The sequence below is a fragment of the Phasianus colchicus genome, chromosome 5 (assembly GCF_987193195.1).
Source record: "Phasianus colchicus chromosome 5, bPhaCol1.hap1.1, whole genome shotgun sequence".
NCBI lineage: Eukaryota > Metazoa > Chordata > Aves > Galliformes > Phasianidae > Phasianus > Phasianus colchicus.
In genome coordinates this window covers 805842-822714 of record NC_143440.1, presented here as the reverse complement: position 1 = coordinate 822714, position 16873 = coordinate 805842, and the positions used below count along the sequence as shown (strand labels likewise).

Sequence of the window (16873 nt, the reverse complement as noted above, 5' to 3'; positions counted from 1 at the left end):
GTCCCTGCAGGGAGAGCTGTGGGTTTAGTTGTCCGTGTCTTTTGGCGTCTGGTTACAGCTGCATTTTGAACCTAAGAAATCTCATAGAAACACTGAAGTAAGGATCAGCTACCTGTAATCTTAACATCAAAAGGCAGATTGTACTGCCTTAGGTTTTCTCCTTTTGGAAGTGCTGTACAGAGCTTGAAAGCCTTGGGATTTTGTTTTGCTTTCTACCCTTTTTTTTGGTCTTTTAATTTGGAAAACATTAGCATTTCTGGCCAGGTCCTAATGTTCCTTGTTGTTTAGTTTGCATTTCTTTATTTCTCGCGTTATTGCTTGTGTACCAGCTTAGACACTTATCTTCTGCTTGCTTCCAGATAAGCCTGATCAAAACATGTTAATTTAAATGCCTGATTTCCAAAAACTGTAGATTGTTCACTTGCTTGTCGCTTGCTGGTGCTCTTGTTGACAACTTTGTTGTAGGTGTACCTTTTCTCTATAGCTGCATGGTTTTGTTCATAATGTTTAATTTCTCTCTTAGCTTAAGCTATGGAGGAGGACATCCATCACATTCAGAAACAGATCTTCTTCACAGACAGACATACACAGCTTCTCATCAGCTTCCTGGATACTCTGCTACACACCATCCTACTGGTAACTGTCTATATTATGAGAAAAAAAAGTATAGTTAGTTTTAAGATGAATTTTTTAATCAGAGGGATTATTAAACAGATAGTAGCAAATGGTGTAAGGAAATCTGATTTTGTAGTAAAAAGTTAACAGTTGGTTAATAGCTTTTATTCAAATGTCCAAAGTAGAAAGGAAAGCATAAGGGGCAGATCTCCTCTGTAACTTACTGTGAGTTCCTATGTTCTTGCACTCAGATGATGTCATAGGCAGAAGGGCCAGACGTTGAGTTTGCCTCAAAGCCAGCTGCAGAAATCATGCCACTTCTTTCAGACTAAAGCAAATAGAATAAATCATGCGAGTAGGAACGTAATGATGTAAGTACTTACATGTGCAAATTAAGAGCCAGTGCTGGAGGAAAGGTTAAAAATTATTCTAAATATAGTAGCAAGTTAAGCTGTATTATGTCTGCATCGACATCAGTCTTGAACACGTCCAGGGATGGCTGGGGCATCCACAACCTCTCTGGGCAGCTGTTCCAGCACCTCACCACTCTCATAGTAAATGCATACATATATGAGTAGTGTAGTATCTCTTACCCCTCACCTTGCAACCCAGTTTCCAAGGGAAAGATAGTTGAGCTTATGGTCTGCAGGTATTTGAAATCTCTTGCCCAGGACTCTGATCAGCATGATGAGGGACTGGAGTTCAGGGAACATTCCAGGCTGCAGACCCTGTAATCTTGACAGAATCTTAGCAACTCAAAGTTCTGCAATCTATGCATTACTTCCCATCCGGCCCCCAGACACCGAAGGGTATGGATAGCAGTTGTAGAAACAAGGAATGAAGCCAGGACCCCATTTCTGGTGCCAGTCCCACAGGGAAGTGCAAGCTGCTGGAAGCTGTACAAAAGAAAAGATTAGTACGGGAAAGCTGAGCCCATTGCAGAGAGGATTCTGAATGTTTAAGCAATTAACAAGTGAAGCAGTGAATCTCATAATGAAGGGACAATATTTATTGATTGACCTAAATATTATTTCAGAGCATTGTATTTAATAGACACTTAATAACAGATATTTTAAAATGTATCACTAAGTTCTGGTTTGCAGGTGTAATGCTACGAAACGGTTAAAACAGTGATGAATGAATGTTCTTTAATAATGTTGGTAATGTTTCACTGGTTGTTTTTAGTGGACTGTGAATGTTTATCCTTCTTATTTGATTGAGCTTTTTATAAGAAGCTTATCTGAATTGTCTAATTGCTTTGTTCCGTTTCCTCCTGGCCTCTACATAGGTCTTTCAGGAATTTTTGATACTGGTATGCACACCTCTGGAAGTAACACTAAGGAAACTTCAGTTATGAATTTTCTCTCTGCAATTGAGTCTCGCACAGCTCAGACAGCCTCTTCAGGATCTACCCTTTTGCCACAATTCAGGGCTCCTTCCTGGCAGACAGGTGAAAATTTTCTCTTGAAATATAATTCTCTGGTGACTGTGATTGAACATTTGGGTTTATGTAAGACAAAAATATCCTACCAGAAAAGGCTGCATCTTCCGCTGCTTTTCCGTCTTGATATTTAAAATCTCAAAATCAATTAAATTATATTAATCTCTTAACAGAAGATGTCTAGGAGGGATTTAGATGGGCAAGATTTAATTTTATTTAATTACTCAATTTCATTATCTAACGTTCTGTTTGGAATTAGTCTCACTCACACCTTAGCAGACTTTTCATTCTCAGACTCCTATCCCTGTCATAGTTCTTCTATGATAGAGCCACTAGAAGGCTATGGATAACTGTAGCCCATTTGTACACAAGTAACGACCAAGGTTTTTCTCAAAAAGCAGGTCCAAGGAGCATGTTGCATTGTAATCAGTGGTTTAATTCAAAAGCAAACAAATATGCCATCTTTTATAGCAGACTGACTGCCTTCTGTAAACTTCCCCCATCTGTCAAGCCTTCTGTGCAGAGCAGGAAACTTTGCATATTTGGAGCTTGCTATAGACAGCCACACCAAGCTAAGTGTTGCTGCTGCATCTGTGGTAGCTTCAAGTTATGCCTAGTCTTATACAGTGATTGTGTGACTGTGCAGTGAATCAGAGCTACGCACTGATCTGACAGATCTTTTTTCCTCTGGTGGTAGGTTAGTTTTCACTCTTTCAGTAGTAGGAAGGGCTTGGTGGAGAACTGAAAATCAACAGTTAAAATAGGAATAAATTGTTCCCCTTCTTTGCCCTCTGGATGCCCCCACCTTTGTGTAGTGGTAGTGATCAGTGAATAAGAACCCACTTGTATGTGATGTTGCAGTTTCTTAGAGAAAGAAATGCATTAAAACACTGCTTATACTTTCTTACTCAGAAAGACCTTATTGTTGACTTGTGAAAAATACCTTCAGTATCATATCTCTTCATATCATTATATGTCTTGAACTGAAAAGAAGAAACAAAGACCTTCTTTCGCAGTTTCATCTGACACTTCCAAAGTCATTTTGTGATTAAGTTGCAGAAGTATTTTATAATGAAAATTGAACTTTTTACTGAGATATTTGTCTCAAGACAAAATTTATTTACTGACAGGTTTTTAAAATTCTATTTATTCTTTAATAATCCATTACTAAAAGCTGTTTTAATTGTCCACGAAGAACTGAAATTAGTCAAACTGTATCTAAGATTTTACATTTTTTCACTTCACGTGTATTTGTAAATATCTCAAGGAAAGGGATTGCTTTACAGATTCTTTTATAAGGAACTCAATCCTCTTTGAAAATAAATTTGCCTTCCTCATTTGCTTTCATATACTTCAGAAGTAGTACGTAAACTTTACCAGTACCTGCAAGTCACAGGATTAAAAACAAAATATGAGTTGCTGGTGTGAGCACCAGAGCTTACGGGGGAATTGTACACTGTCATTTCAGTTATATAATAGTATATTCTATTAGTAAGCATTTAAGCAAGTCTGTCATAGCAGTGTTAGGGTGCAAATAAGTGGTTCACTTGGACAAGAACTTTAATTTAAGGAAGCTTACAAATTATTTATTTATTCTTTCTAGTGAAAGTTAAAGTCTTTCTTTTAAGAATTACATACAGCTGTTCCATTATATGCTCCAAAATGGTGTTTCATATAAAATGAACTACAGAAGTATTGGAGAGAGTGAAATTGCTCTTTTAATTCTGTATTATGATTAGTATGATGTAATTTTGTCTGCTTACATTATATTATAAGTGTCCAGAGCTTTTAATCAGTTGTCCTCTACTAGGAATTCCTTTTAAACTCAAAAGAGCCTTCAGTTTAAAAACAGAATTGTTCTTGTACCATTTTTTAATCCAAAATTTGCATGATAAAGATGCAAGTTATTTTCCGTGGGCAACCCACTGTAGGTATAGAATTTGGAATTCTTGCTGAACTTCACTTCTTGTTTGGAAGTTACCCACAATAAGTGCTTCTCTTTGTATGTTTTTTGTTGAAAAGCATATCAATTCTAGAGATTGTTATATTTGTGTTTAAGATCTTGCAGTGAAATAATTTATCAAAATGCAGAGTTGTAACTTGTAAAGCTCCCTTACGTTCTTTTTCCCTTTATGTTTTTTGTTTCTTTCCAGGTATGCATTCCTCAACAGCCACAGAACTATTTGTTACTGGAACGTTGCCAACCTCTGGAACATTTCCACCAACATCTGCTTTATCGGCTTATCAGCATCCAAACACGTTCAGCAGTAGAAACTTTGCTACTACTCCTTCTCTTACTCTTCAAGATACTACTTTCAGTGCTACATCAAATGGCCTCTTAACTACCCATGATCCTTTATTACAGATCAAAACATCACAAGGCACTGTTCCAGCTGCTTTGACATTTGAGCGCCTAGGCAGTTCTGTTTTAAGTACCAGCGTACCACCTCAGTCTTCAACATATCGTTCTGCTCAAGAATCCGCACCCCATCTTTTGCAGCCTCAGTTTAGTTTGCTGCCTTCAACCATTGGAGGACCTCAGCAGGTTTCTCAGGCATATAGCACATCTGTCTTTACTGGTTCCACGGCTTCTATCGATAGAGCACTTCAGCGAGAATGTAGTGTTATTAAACACCATCAGCGGCCTTCAAGTACTCAGTCTGTTCAGGCTCAATTGACTGTTTCACAGCATTCCCTACACAGCTATTTAACGAGTACAAGTGGAGTTAATTTTCAGGATACGTGTAGGCACTCAGCATTATCCTGCAGTCCAGTTGGAGATGTTACTCAGGTGAGCAATGGAGGACCACAGCAGAAGACTTCTCAAGTCACAGTGGAACTTGCTCAGTCTTACGCATCTGCAGTTCCATCACCTGGCTTTCCATCTGCTTCTGCAGCAAAAGTGAAAAACTGTTCCACAAAACAGCCTCCAAGGTCAACAAAGACCCCCAAACCTCAGAGCATAGCTCCCCCTGTGCAGACACAAAGCTATGCTAAAACTGCACAAAACCAGAGTTCTGTCATTACAGGCCAAGCACAGATCTATTCCACAGCACAGCTGCCAAGTCTGTTGTCAGTCAGCCAGTCTCAAAATTATATTTCTTCCCAGGCTCAGAATGTGCCACCCGTCAGTCACTCGCAGGATTTCTCATCCAGCAAGGTTGAGAAGCTGCCCACGTTGTACAAAACATTGACTTTTTCTGGGCAGTCACAAACTATTACTTCCGATAGTCAAACTCTGAGTTACTCCTCAGATGAACAAGTTCTGACTTCAGTTCCAAATGAGAACTACTCTCCACAGACAAGGGAACTTTCTTCAGTCAGCCAATCTCAGAGTTACTCTTCTAGTCACTCTCAGGGTTTATCTCCAGTTAGCCAATCCCAAGTTAGCTTTTCATCTCAATCGCAAGTTTTATCAGCTGTTAGTCCTTCAGAAAGCTATTCTTCAGGGCAGTCTTTAGCATTAACGTCACCTTCTCTTCCCTTTTCTGCCTCTCCTCGGATACAGACTCTTCCAGCCTCAAGTCCTAATCAGAGCTATATTTCTTTGCATTCTTCCCAGAACGCTCAGTCACAAGAATCCTCCTCGCCACAGTCTCAAAAGTTTTTGCCATCTGTCCAGTCTCCTCCTTTTGCATCCCCAGCTCATTCACAGGCGCTGCAGAACAGCAGGCCTTCCTCAGAAACTAAAACATACGTAAAAAGGAAATCAGACTCTAACTTATATGCATCATCAAAACAAGAGGAAGAGTTGTCAATGCAGGATGTGCAGGCTTTGCAACGACAAGCTTCTCTTGAATCTTCCACCCAAAGGCTAACTGATGAGGAAATCAGTGCTCAGGATGCATCCTATCGAGTCACAAAAGCAGATGACCGATACTCTCAAAGTGTAATCAGAAGTAACTCTCGTCTTGAAGATCAAGTTGTTGGACTCACGCTTCAAGGAACAAAAAAGGATGAGAGAATGGCTAATACTGTGGAACAGCTCTCCCAACATATTGGCCATATCACTAATTTAAGCCATGATATGAAAAAAACAGCTAATTTAATGCAGTCAGCACAAGTAAATGTGAGTTCTAAAGAACTAAACCAGCAACGTTCTCTTATGCATAAGGTACATGAAAATAAAGCTTCAGAACAGCAAGGCCAAATCATTAGTGCGACTCCGCAGGTGCAGCCCCATGCTTTGAGACATGGTCATCAGCTGTGTTTGCCTGGTGCACAGGTGCTTCTGGAGTCAACCTGTGACTTGCAGATTCTGCATCAGTCAATCCTGCAGTCGGGCTTAGGACAAGCAAAGGTATCACCACAAGTGCAAAGAATACAGAGTCCTCAACAGGTGACACATCCCTTCCTTCAGATGGATGGCCATATTATTCAAAGCAATGGGGGTCATTCTCAGCAACAGCTTCATACTCAAAATTCAGAAGTAATGAAAATGGACATTTCTGAGCCCTCAAAACCACTACAGCAACATTTGGCAACAAAAGATCATTTTACTCAGACAAATCAACATGATTCAAAAAATCAGTTTGTTTCTCTTAGTTCAATATGTTTCCCAGAATCTATGCTTCTCAGTGATGAGAGGAATATACTATCCAATGTAGATGATATCCTAGCAGCAACAGCAGCAGCCTGTGGAGTGACACCATCCGACTTTGCCAAATCAGCATCTAACGAAGAGGAAATCCGGTCTGTTGAAAACAGTGAGGAGTCTAAAACACAGTTCCGATCAATGGATGTGAGACATGTATCTTCTGGTTTCAATGCCTCGTCTGCTATAGTTGGAAAGCCAGCAAGCATAAATAATATTTCTCTTAATGGAGGCCAAATCACTATAAATCTCACACCAGTGTCAGCAATACAGACAAAAGCTGTGAACCTTAATCATCAGCACATTGATGCTTCTGATCAAAATGTACCAACAAGAATGACCTCTCCCACACTCGGCCCTGGTCAGGAGGAGCAAGAACAAAGTGCTGTCCCAGTTAAGAAACAGTCTAGCATCAGTCGTGAATCTGAAGAAGATAACGATGTTTCTGCTGAAGGTACACTGAATGCAAGAGACCTAGACTTTGTTTCAAGCGGTAAGAGTCTAAGTGAAGAAAGTGCTGCTTCAGAGAATGATTTTAATATGAGTGGTGATGATGGTACGGTAGCAGGTAACCAGTCAAAGGGTCCATTGCAATCATTGCCTGTGCCCCAAAGTGGGGCTGAGGAAGAATGCCAAGATTTAAGTCAAGGGAACCTTCAGAAGAAAAAAAGCAAAGGAAAAAGCCAAAACAAAAATGCTGCAGAAGAAGACAGTGCAATTCAGAAACAGATAAAAAGAAGTGGACAGTGTAAACGTCAAAACTCAAGAGGAAATGACTCTTGTTTGATGTACTCTTCTCCTGTTTCTGAAAGTTGTTACGATACGTATCAGCATCAGGAAAGAATGAGGCAAAAAATTAAAGAAGTTGAAGAAAAACAGCCTGAAGTCAAAACAGGATTCATTGCATCTTTTTTAGACTTTCTCAAGTCTGGGCCTAGGCAACAGTTTTCAGCTCCAGCTGTGCGAATGCCAAACAGGACTAGGCGACCGGTTACCCAAATAGTTCGTGGCCCTTGCCTGCAGTCACCCGCAAAACCTACGCCAGCAGCAGCACCTGCAGCTTCTGAGGCCACTGGAGAAAGTCCAACCAAAAAAGCTGATGAGGAACTTAAGAAGAATTTAGAAACGCTGCCTTCATTTTCTTCTGATGAGGATGATTCTGTGGGAGGTAACCACGATCTTCAGAAGAGCATCTCTACTGCGTTGTCAGCCCTGGATGATTCTTCTGACAGAAAGAACAAATCAGGTAAACCAGTTGCTGCTAGTGCATACGTTGCTGGATTCTGTAGCTGGCAGGGTGGAGAAGGGGATGGGGGAAGAAAAATCTTGGCTATCTTTAACTCAGGTAAATGTTTTGACTTACTTTGTTTTTATTTGCAGCCGTAATTAAGAGTTGTGTTCAAAAGCTGTGCTGAGTATGACTTAAGCTACTGTTGTCCACAGTTGGAAAATAAGTCAATAAATTTTTTCACACTGCTTATGTAAGACTCTTCTAATGCTGAAAAACTGCTTTAGCCCAGACTTGGAATTCTGTGTCTGTTCTCTCCTCTGTCTCAGAATGCTCAGTGTGATTGTCATCCATAAACCTCAACAAACCGTCACATCCACTGGTTTTAAATGTATTTTCGAAGAGTTCTAGCAAGAGAACTAGTGAATCACTCTGTCAGCAAAGGCTGAGTTCTTCCTGGGCAGAGTTAAATGTTTGCTTCCTATGGTGCTCCAGCTGTACAGAAAATGTTTCTGAAAGCTTTTAAACTGAGCGCTGCTGAGTTAGCTAGTCATGTCTGAGATGGGAGCCCGTTTATTTCAGCGGTATTAATCAGAGTATTGTAGTCTCATGTTGATCTGTGGCTTGCAGAAGAACAAAAGCTGAGAAATGTTTTGGGCAGAACAGACAGCAACCACCGATGACAGCATGAGTCAGTTTTCCATTTGCTTGGCTTTTCAGTTCCACTTGTATGACTATACATAGTGCTATATGTTATGCTTTCTGCAATCATAGCTTTTATTTGATGCTGATTTGTTTTGAGGTATTTTTGACATACAGCATCTTTTTGCCTAACTAGATCTTTTCAGTGAAATTCATTTTCTCTGGTAAGCAATTAAAAGCTACCCAGTTGATCACACAGCTGTAAAAGTAAATGTAAGAGAAATAAGCTTTCAATTTAAGAAGCATTTTAAAGAAGAAAGTGGTGATTTTTTTCCACCTTGAAAGCCAAAATTCGGACAGCAACATGGTTTGAATGTCTCTTTCTGATCATCTTAACTTTCGTCACGCTGTGTACGACTTCCGAAGGAAGGATTTCAGAGGGTTTTTTTTTGTTGCATGGGTATTTGTATTTGCAAGGCTTTGTTTCACAGTGCTGTGATGTCTTTATTATTAATAAGGATGGCGTATTTATGCTGGTAGATTCTTTAACTCAGGTTCCTGTTTTGTTGTATACAAGACTTTGTACAGAATACAAGATATTTCATAATGACTTCTTTTCCATACGCTGGTGTTCTGCAGATTTTCTAGCAATTCCTCCCTCTCTCTGTTTGCACACAAGTATGGAAAGACAAAAATTAAAATGCAGTCATTTGTGGTTAGTATGAAGTGTGTATGTATATATGTTTATTTGCTGTTCTGAAGAATATGTAAATATACTTGGGGAACTAATAATGCTGTGTCTATTAAAGCTGTTACAATGAACAAATAAAAACATTTCTAATAATGGGACATGATGTATGCAGAAGAAGGTATTTAATGGCTTAGCAGTTTTTAGTGAATTGATTTAATGAGTCTTTGTGTGGTATACAGCCTTTGTATTGACACGATAATTTGATATTTTATTTTTGTTATTTTTTATCAAAATGTGACATTTTTTCTGTTTGTTTCAACAAGTCAACAATTAACAGTGATTGCAAATAACTGTAAAATGTTCTCCTTCTTAAATTTGAAGTCAGTTTTCTTAGTGAAATTAGTAATTACCCTGTGGCTTATTTAACTTGATTTCTTTTTGATTAGCAAATAAATGTTGAATCTAATGTGTATAGGAGAGTACTAAGTAAAGCATCCTAATTTTTTTCAGGTGGGAAAGAATGATCATTTTGAAGGGTGGGAGTTTCCTTTGGCATTGAGATGTAGCGAAGAATTTATTTCTCTTTTTTCTTTCCGTCAGTTCTCATTACTGCTGTTAACACTGGCAGGTTATCAGGATATTACCCAAACTGCAACCTGAAACTTCCAGTTACATTAGTGCAAGATATAACTGATAAATGCTCAAAAGCTACAGGGCAAATGTTCTCATAGTTCATGTGTATTTCTCTCTCCTTAATCCAATTTACAAAGTCCTTACCTACCAGCAGTCTGGAAGCACCATTCAGTGTTGTAAGTTTTGTCTCACACAGCACAGCAGTATTTTCGTTGGACGTGTCTGTAACTATAAAGTTGTTTCCTAAGGCATTCTTTGTTGTTATTTCTAGATGCTAATAGATTTGAGTTTGATCCAATCAGAGGTATATTAGCTACAACATCTTAATTTTGTTAATGGCTTAGTTGTGACCAAGTAAACGATCATATTCAGCTCTTCACATAGGTGTTTTGCTTAGAATGCGTGCTTTTTATGTGTATTGTAACAGAGAAAAGAAATCTAGTTCCCATCCATGTTGCTAATTCTTGATAACTTATTTGTTTATTTATTTGCTTCAGAAGCTGAAAAAGTGGCAGTGGTTTCTGCTGCCTCCACTGCTGCTACAATAAAGCAGGAATTGCCACAGATGACATCTCCTGTAGTCAGTGTGCAGGAGAAAATGAGTTCAGCTGACTCCTCAAAAGCAGCTCAACAGGATGCTGGGACTTCTGACCAATTAGCAAAGATCCAGGCGACTGTTGCAATAGAAGGAGGTACTGAGGAGGAGAATACGGACAGTGGAGGAGAGGGCATGTACAGAGAACGTGATGAATTTGTAGTGAAGATTGAAGATATAGAGACACTAAAGGTAATGTAAACATTTCCTATGAGCATTGGGAAAAAAACACAACCAAAATAAAATACCAAAAGACCTCTGTATTAACTTAGCTCCAACAAACTGCTGAAAGGGGAGAGGCTACAGATTGATGTTCTGCTCTGTTTGCTGCCAAGTTACCTCAAAGGTAACTTTCTAGAGTGGGTTATGAATGTATTTTGAGTGTACGTGGCCCATTTTATCCATAATAATGCAAATCTCTATCTTGGTAACTTCTGTTAAAACTTGGAGTAACTTTTGTATTTTTTAATATAACAAAAATTTTCCATAGGCTACTGAGAGGCTATTTTTGTTGAAGATTGCATTGGGCTCCCAGGGATAAGGTGCTGAAAAAATAACGCTTTTTTGTGGACAGTCTGGGAGTTGTCTTTTTTTCTTTCTTGGGAGAGGTTCAGATTTAATGGCTCCGCAAGTGTCAGTGGTTCCATTGAAATGGCTTCCATAAGCAACCAGTGCAGCTTTTCACAGGAGCTTATAGGAAGGTTCCTTATTGCCTTTTTATTTCTTACTGTCATTCCATTTCACATTCTAGTGGGTGCTTACCTTTTCTTTTGATCTTACCATAGCCTGCAATTCTTGCATCAGTGCATGCTGATATTTTTTGTTACTTATCTGTGTTCATCCTCTCAAGCCAAAGTTTCACATTAATTTGTGTAACATTATCAAATTAATGTTACCAGCTTTAAAATAAAACATTCTCTTGTCATTTATAAAACAGTTCAGGTTTAGTGGATTTTTTTTCTTCTTGTCATTTAAATGTTCCTAGGAAAGTGCTTCTATACCTGATTGTATGTTTTCCAAAAAGAGTTTTTGAGTTAGTAATTTGAGTGTTCTCACTACAGGTAATAATTTCAAATCTAATTTCAACATAATTTGTTGTTTTTTTTAAATTATATGAATAAGAAGAGTCTTCCAGAGTCAATTCTGGATTAAAGTTGAGCTGAAAAGTCCAGTTCACTCATTTGTACTGAATGCTGCTTTTTCATGTTGCCATGGGCATCACACTGTAATATCATAGATACTGCAGATTTCTGCTATGGAATTTCTAGGGACCCTGGAAACTTTTCTTGCTGCTTGTTTTGGTTTTTGCATTTTTGTTAGGAACGTATTTAATAGAGCAAACGGACATCAAATTTTAAGGAAGTGTCATACTTTAAAAACTGCAGTTTTGTGACTCAGTTGCAGGATCTGCCAGTTCTGACACTGAGCATAGGCAAGGCTGTTTGGCACAGCTCCATCCTCTGAAGGTGAAGTCCATAGACCATTATGCTCACTGTAGTACATGTCATGCTATCTCAATAAAAACGGCATGTGATAAGCAGTTGGAATTTGAATTACCTCTATTTCCATTTTATCCCTGGATAACTTGCTCAAAAAAAAAACCAACCAACAGTGCACAAACACACCCGTGAGATAAGAACAAGCATTGTTATTAGCAAATAATTTTCTGTTCTTACAGCTTGCTTTGCAAACAGGAAAGGAGCCTCCAGCTATTTGGAAAGTACAGAAGGCCTTATTGCAAAAATTTGTTCCTGAAGTGCGGGATGGACAGAGAGAGTTTGCTGCTACCAACAGTGTGAGTCTGAATGTTCCTTAGGAAGATTCATGGCAACTGAATTCCTTAATGGAAGACTAGAAAGCAAAATAACGTGCAGTTTTGACACAACATCCTTAAAAGCATCCTTACAAAAAAAAAAGCTTTTCCTCCTACTCAAAAATTATTTCAAAATATCTAAATGGGTAGATTCGTACAGATCTTGGCTTTGGGGCATGGATTCTTTGTTGTTGTCGACTCTGGGTGAAGGAACAATTTTTCACAACTGGAATAAAGCGAGTGGAGGCAGGCTGGTGAGCCAGCTGCTTTCAGTGGGAAGGATACATGTAGGGTAGAATTTCAACCAGTAACCCCTTGCCAGCAGGTAATCCTGATAACAGTAGAGCTGTGGTTTATTAAATAGAGGGAGAAAACAAAGCCCAAAGTACCTCTGGCCTCATTTTCTCGTTATAAGCAGTATTTGAAATTCATTGAATAACTCCTGTTAAATTATAACTGCTGTGAGATGGCTCATCACTGTATGTGAACTGATTATTTTTAACATCTTTCTTGTTTAATTACTAAGCTAAATAATTCTGCATAACAGAAGCACTTGAATGTTATTTCTTTTCCTAGTATCTCGGCTATTTCGGGGACGCAAAAACAAAATACAAACGAGTGTATGTGAAGTTCATTGAAAATGCAAACAAAAAGGAATATGTTAGAGTATGTTCAAGAAAGCCACGAAGCAAGCCTATACAGTCTGCAAGGTATTTTATTTCAGCTTGCTTTTTATTGTCATATTGTTTTTGTATTAGGAACCTATTTTAATAAACAAGGCTTATAACTCAGTGCTATTTTAATTCATCTTTAAGTGGAATCTGGAAACTGTATTTTGTTTTAAGAAACGAGGTGTAAATTACTGTCATATCCAGACTTCCTTACCTGGAGTCTGTGGATTGTAGTAATCATGAATTTCTGAGGTGTTAGAGCTCCTTATGCAGTGTGCTTTTGTGTTCTTCTGTACTGATACTCAGCATGTGGATAGAAGCCTGCAGGCATAATGTTTGGTGTGTGGTTTTGTTTTTCTTTTTTTTTGTTTGTTTTGGTTTTGTTTTGCCATTTTCTCCTATCTTGTTGATTCTGCAAGGTAGGTATGCTTTTCTAGATTGCTTTAGTGACCAACCTGACCCAGCATACTATTAAGTATGCTTGCAAAGGTCTCTGCTGCTGCATTTTGTGTTGGTTGTACTTTTGCAAAAGATCATGGAATCTGCATTATACAGCCTTTTCTGTGCTTTCATGCTCAGTTCATTTTATCTTCCCGCAGCTTCAGATGCTATCTGAGGCTTTTCTCTCTCTGTGGCTTTTCAAATTTAATGTAGGTTTTTTTTTTTTTTTTAATCAGATGTTATTAAACAGTAATGGGAAAAAAAATAGCGTTCTTTTTTCAGGCAGTGACTGGGTTTATAAGTCCAGTTCTCTTCTCTCAAAGAAAGCAGTTTCATCAGATAACTGATTTCATGAAATAATCACAGTCTGCTTAAAACTAGCAGAGATTTGGGTACTTTTTTTTTTCCTCCTGGACTGCAGAAAACTGTTCCAGGACCTGTTTGTCCAGTGCTGTGAAACAATGTTGTCTTTTAGCCAAAATACGATCAGGATTAGCTTGTACCCATATTTTCTCTTTCTAGTACAGTTTTTTGACTTTTATTTCTGCTTTTCCCTGATGTTCTTACTGCACTGATATATTTTGGGAGAGCCATCAAATTCCATTTCAGTATCACTAAACTGGAAGCTCTTTCACATTCCTCTTCTAAGGCAGGCTTTCCATTTCTGAAACCATCCTACTGTCATCTGTTGTTTCTACCCCTGTCAGTTGGAGGTCTTCATTTCCGTCAGATCACTGGAATTCAGAAGATTTCAGAAGATATCAATAGTGTTAATAGTACATTTCACTGCTTTCATGTTTGAATGAGAAATTGCTTGACACTTGCCAGACCTGTATTCATCCCATATTCTCAAAGTTGTATTGCATTGATATTTAGCAACTGACTGCATCACACAGTTTTCTTCTGTTGTTTCCAGATGATGAGTTCTCAGATGATGATAAATTTCTATTGGTCCTAAAGTGCAAACTTTCCTGATTGTTTTCCTGTTTTGAGTGCTAGGAAGAGAAAGGAGAGGAGTTGTCTTCTTCCTCCTTGCAGTCCTCAATACCTGGTGCTTCCTCTGGAATTATCATCCTTGTATTGATACCGTATTCCAAATTCACTTTGTCAGCTGAGATCATTAATTGCTATTATTTGTTCAAGTCTGTCGAGTCTGATTTTTTTTTTTCATTATGGTCTGCTTTAATATTAGCCCCAGAATTCTGTAGCTTATAAATTCTACTAATATTGGGCAATTTGAACTTGCTGTGCTTGTCATCTAGCTATAAAATTGACATACTGTTTAATTATAGACAATCGAGAGTAATTATTGAGCATCATATTAAAAAAATGTGCCATTATAGTGCATATGTCCTAATTACATGTGACAGCAAAATAAGTGTATATAATCCACAGGGAATATCTCATGGTTAAAGAAGCCAGCAGCTCTTCTGTTAAATTGCAGACTTGTGTGGTAACTGTTTCAATCAAGCTGTTACTCATGCTGTTGCAGGACTATTCATTGCAAACCTAGTAGTAGCAACAACAAAGCACCTGACCCACCAACACCAAAACCAGCAGCAACAAAGGTCTCTTCTGTGAAACCCAAAGCTAAGCAGCCAAAAGTAAAGGCTGAACCACCGCCAAAGAAAAGGAAAAAGTGGAAAGAAGAATTCTCATCTTCCCAGTCTGATTCTTCACCCGAGGCCCAAAGTGAAGAAGATGGTGAGTGATACGCTGTGGTTAGCATCTTAACCTATTGGAACAACTGAAAATAATCTCGTGGAAAAAATCTCGCCAATTGTTCTTAGTAGCCTCGTGGAGAAAACAAATTAATTAATAAACAGACTTGACAGTGCCGTGCAAAATGGAGTGCAACAGCTGCCTCAACTGTAGTTTATCAATTAAACATATTTTCACTACTTAAATGTCAAGTGTGAAGTAAGGTCAGGAAGTTATTTGTTATCCCTTTCCTCTAGGGCTTTCATCTACAGTAATGGAAAAATAAATGTCTACATCTTCTAAAACACAATCAATTGAATACAGATAGGTGAAATTGTACATACAACAATAGCAACAACAAAAATGTACCATTTGTATCTAATTTGTTGTTTGTACCTGTTTCCTTGTGTGCTTAGTTTTGCTGTTATTTCTGATTGTAATGGATTTTAATCTCTTGGGATACCAGTAGGGGTCACTTATGTTTTATGAGAGAGAGCCTCCAGTTTTCAAGAAAGCACAAAATATTTGTGGAATACTTAGGAAAGAAAGTTCACCCTATTCCCATTAATTTTCAGAGCTTGTACCTCCACCTCCATTTGTTACTCGCTTTCTGAACACAAGAGCTATGAAAGAGACCTTTAAGAGCTATATGGAGTTGCTTGTTAGCATTGCCTTGGATCCAGACACAATGCAAGCCTTGGAAAAGAGCAATGGTACAGTATGTTTAAAATTTGTATGATTTTGTTAGATTTTTGGGTTTGGGTGTTTTTTATTTGTTTCTTTGTTTGTTGTCCTATTTACTTAACATTTATGTGATATATTTACTGCTTGTGTAATGAAATGAATTCAGATTTGGGTAGGTGCACACGCATACATAAATGTATCTGTCAGCACTGTCTATTTGAGGAATCAAAGTAACTCAGAAATGCTGTTTTGTCAGCTTTGTTAGGTTTGACTTGTCAGATTGAGCCCTTCTTTTATTGTCTTTTAAAATCCTAAAAACATTTATTTCAAATTACAGTGTTACAGGTATGTGCATTTTCTTGTCGATAAATTGCAGATAAATAACTAGGTAGTTTTGGTTCTTTCTACCATTACAAATTGTGGTTTTCGTGCTTCAAAACCTTGAAATTCTGGTCAAAGACAATTGTATTCTATTTTCCCATCAGGGAAAAAACTTCTGATGGACTTACTACTGTGGTGGATTCCAGAAGACAAAATTCAAAACTATTCAATTTCTCAAAAATTAGCAAAACACTCATGTATAAAGTTAAAGGTTCAAAAAACCAATCATTTCACCTGTATTTAAATTAACTTATTTTCTATACTGTTCTTTCCCATTTTGCTCTGGCTGTGCATCAATGTACTTATTACCTCAAGGATCTACATACCCTGTTCATTATGTCAGCAGTCTCACTAAGAGCAAAGACTTTGACTTTATAAACAAGAGTCCCCCTATATCAGAGAATGTCAAAAACATGCATTTGGTTTTCATAAAACTGCCAGTTTTATTGCGCAGAATTATTGTTTAGAAAATGGTTTAAGATTATATTGCTCTCTCTTGACTTTTTCCATTTAGCAAAAAAAAGTTAGAGAAGGATCTGAACAGCACTCAGCAGTTAAGCTGCATGATATCTACATCGGTCTGATTGGGAGGGGAAAAAGTCTCAAACTTCTAAAATCTGCCTACGAACAAATTGCATTATTTTTGAGTTCCACATTTTATGTTAGTAGGTAGAAGAATAGATTGGGGAGTTGTAGGTGTTGTCTCATATTACTGTGTCTCTCTTAATAATTCTGTGTTACTT

The 16873-nt window shown here is 38.0% G+C and overlaps 1 protein-coding gene across 6 annotated transcripts in view; it reads left to right on the top strand.

Annotated features, from left to right (window-relative positions):
* QSER1 (glutamine and serine rich 1) overlaps positions 1–16873 on the top strand; it is a 36522-nt gene that overhangs the window by 12276 nt on the left and 7373 nt on the right. For 5 of the 6 annotated variants that reach the window (XM_090142100.1, XM_090142097.1, XM_090142098.1 and 2 more), the window contains 8 exons: positions 524–636; positions 1904–2065; positions 4210–7896; positions 10342–10631; positions 12118–12234; positions 12829–12962; positions 14857–15068; positions 15641–15778. In XM_090142100.1, the coding sequence (XP_089998226.1) occupies positions 524–636; positions 1904–2065; positions 4210–7896; positions 10342–10631; positions 12118–12234; positions 12829–12962; positions 14857–15068; positions 15641–15778 (4853 nt within the window). Of the gene's footprint in view, positions 1–523; positions 637–894; positions 987–1903; positions 2066–4209; positions 7897–10341; positions 10632–12117; positions 12235–12828; positions 12963–14856; positions 15069–15640; positions 15779–16873 lie in introns of those variants that run through there. The other variant, XM_090142099.1, reaches the window with a different exon arrangement.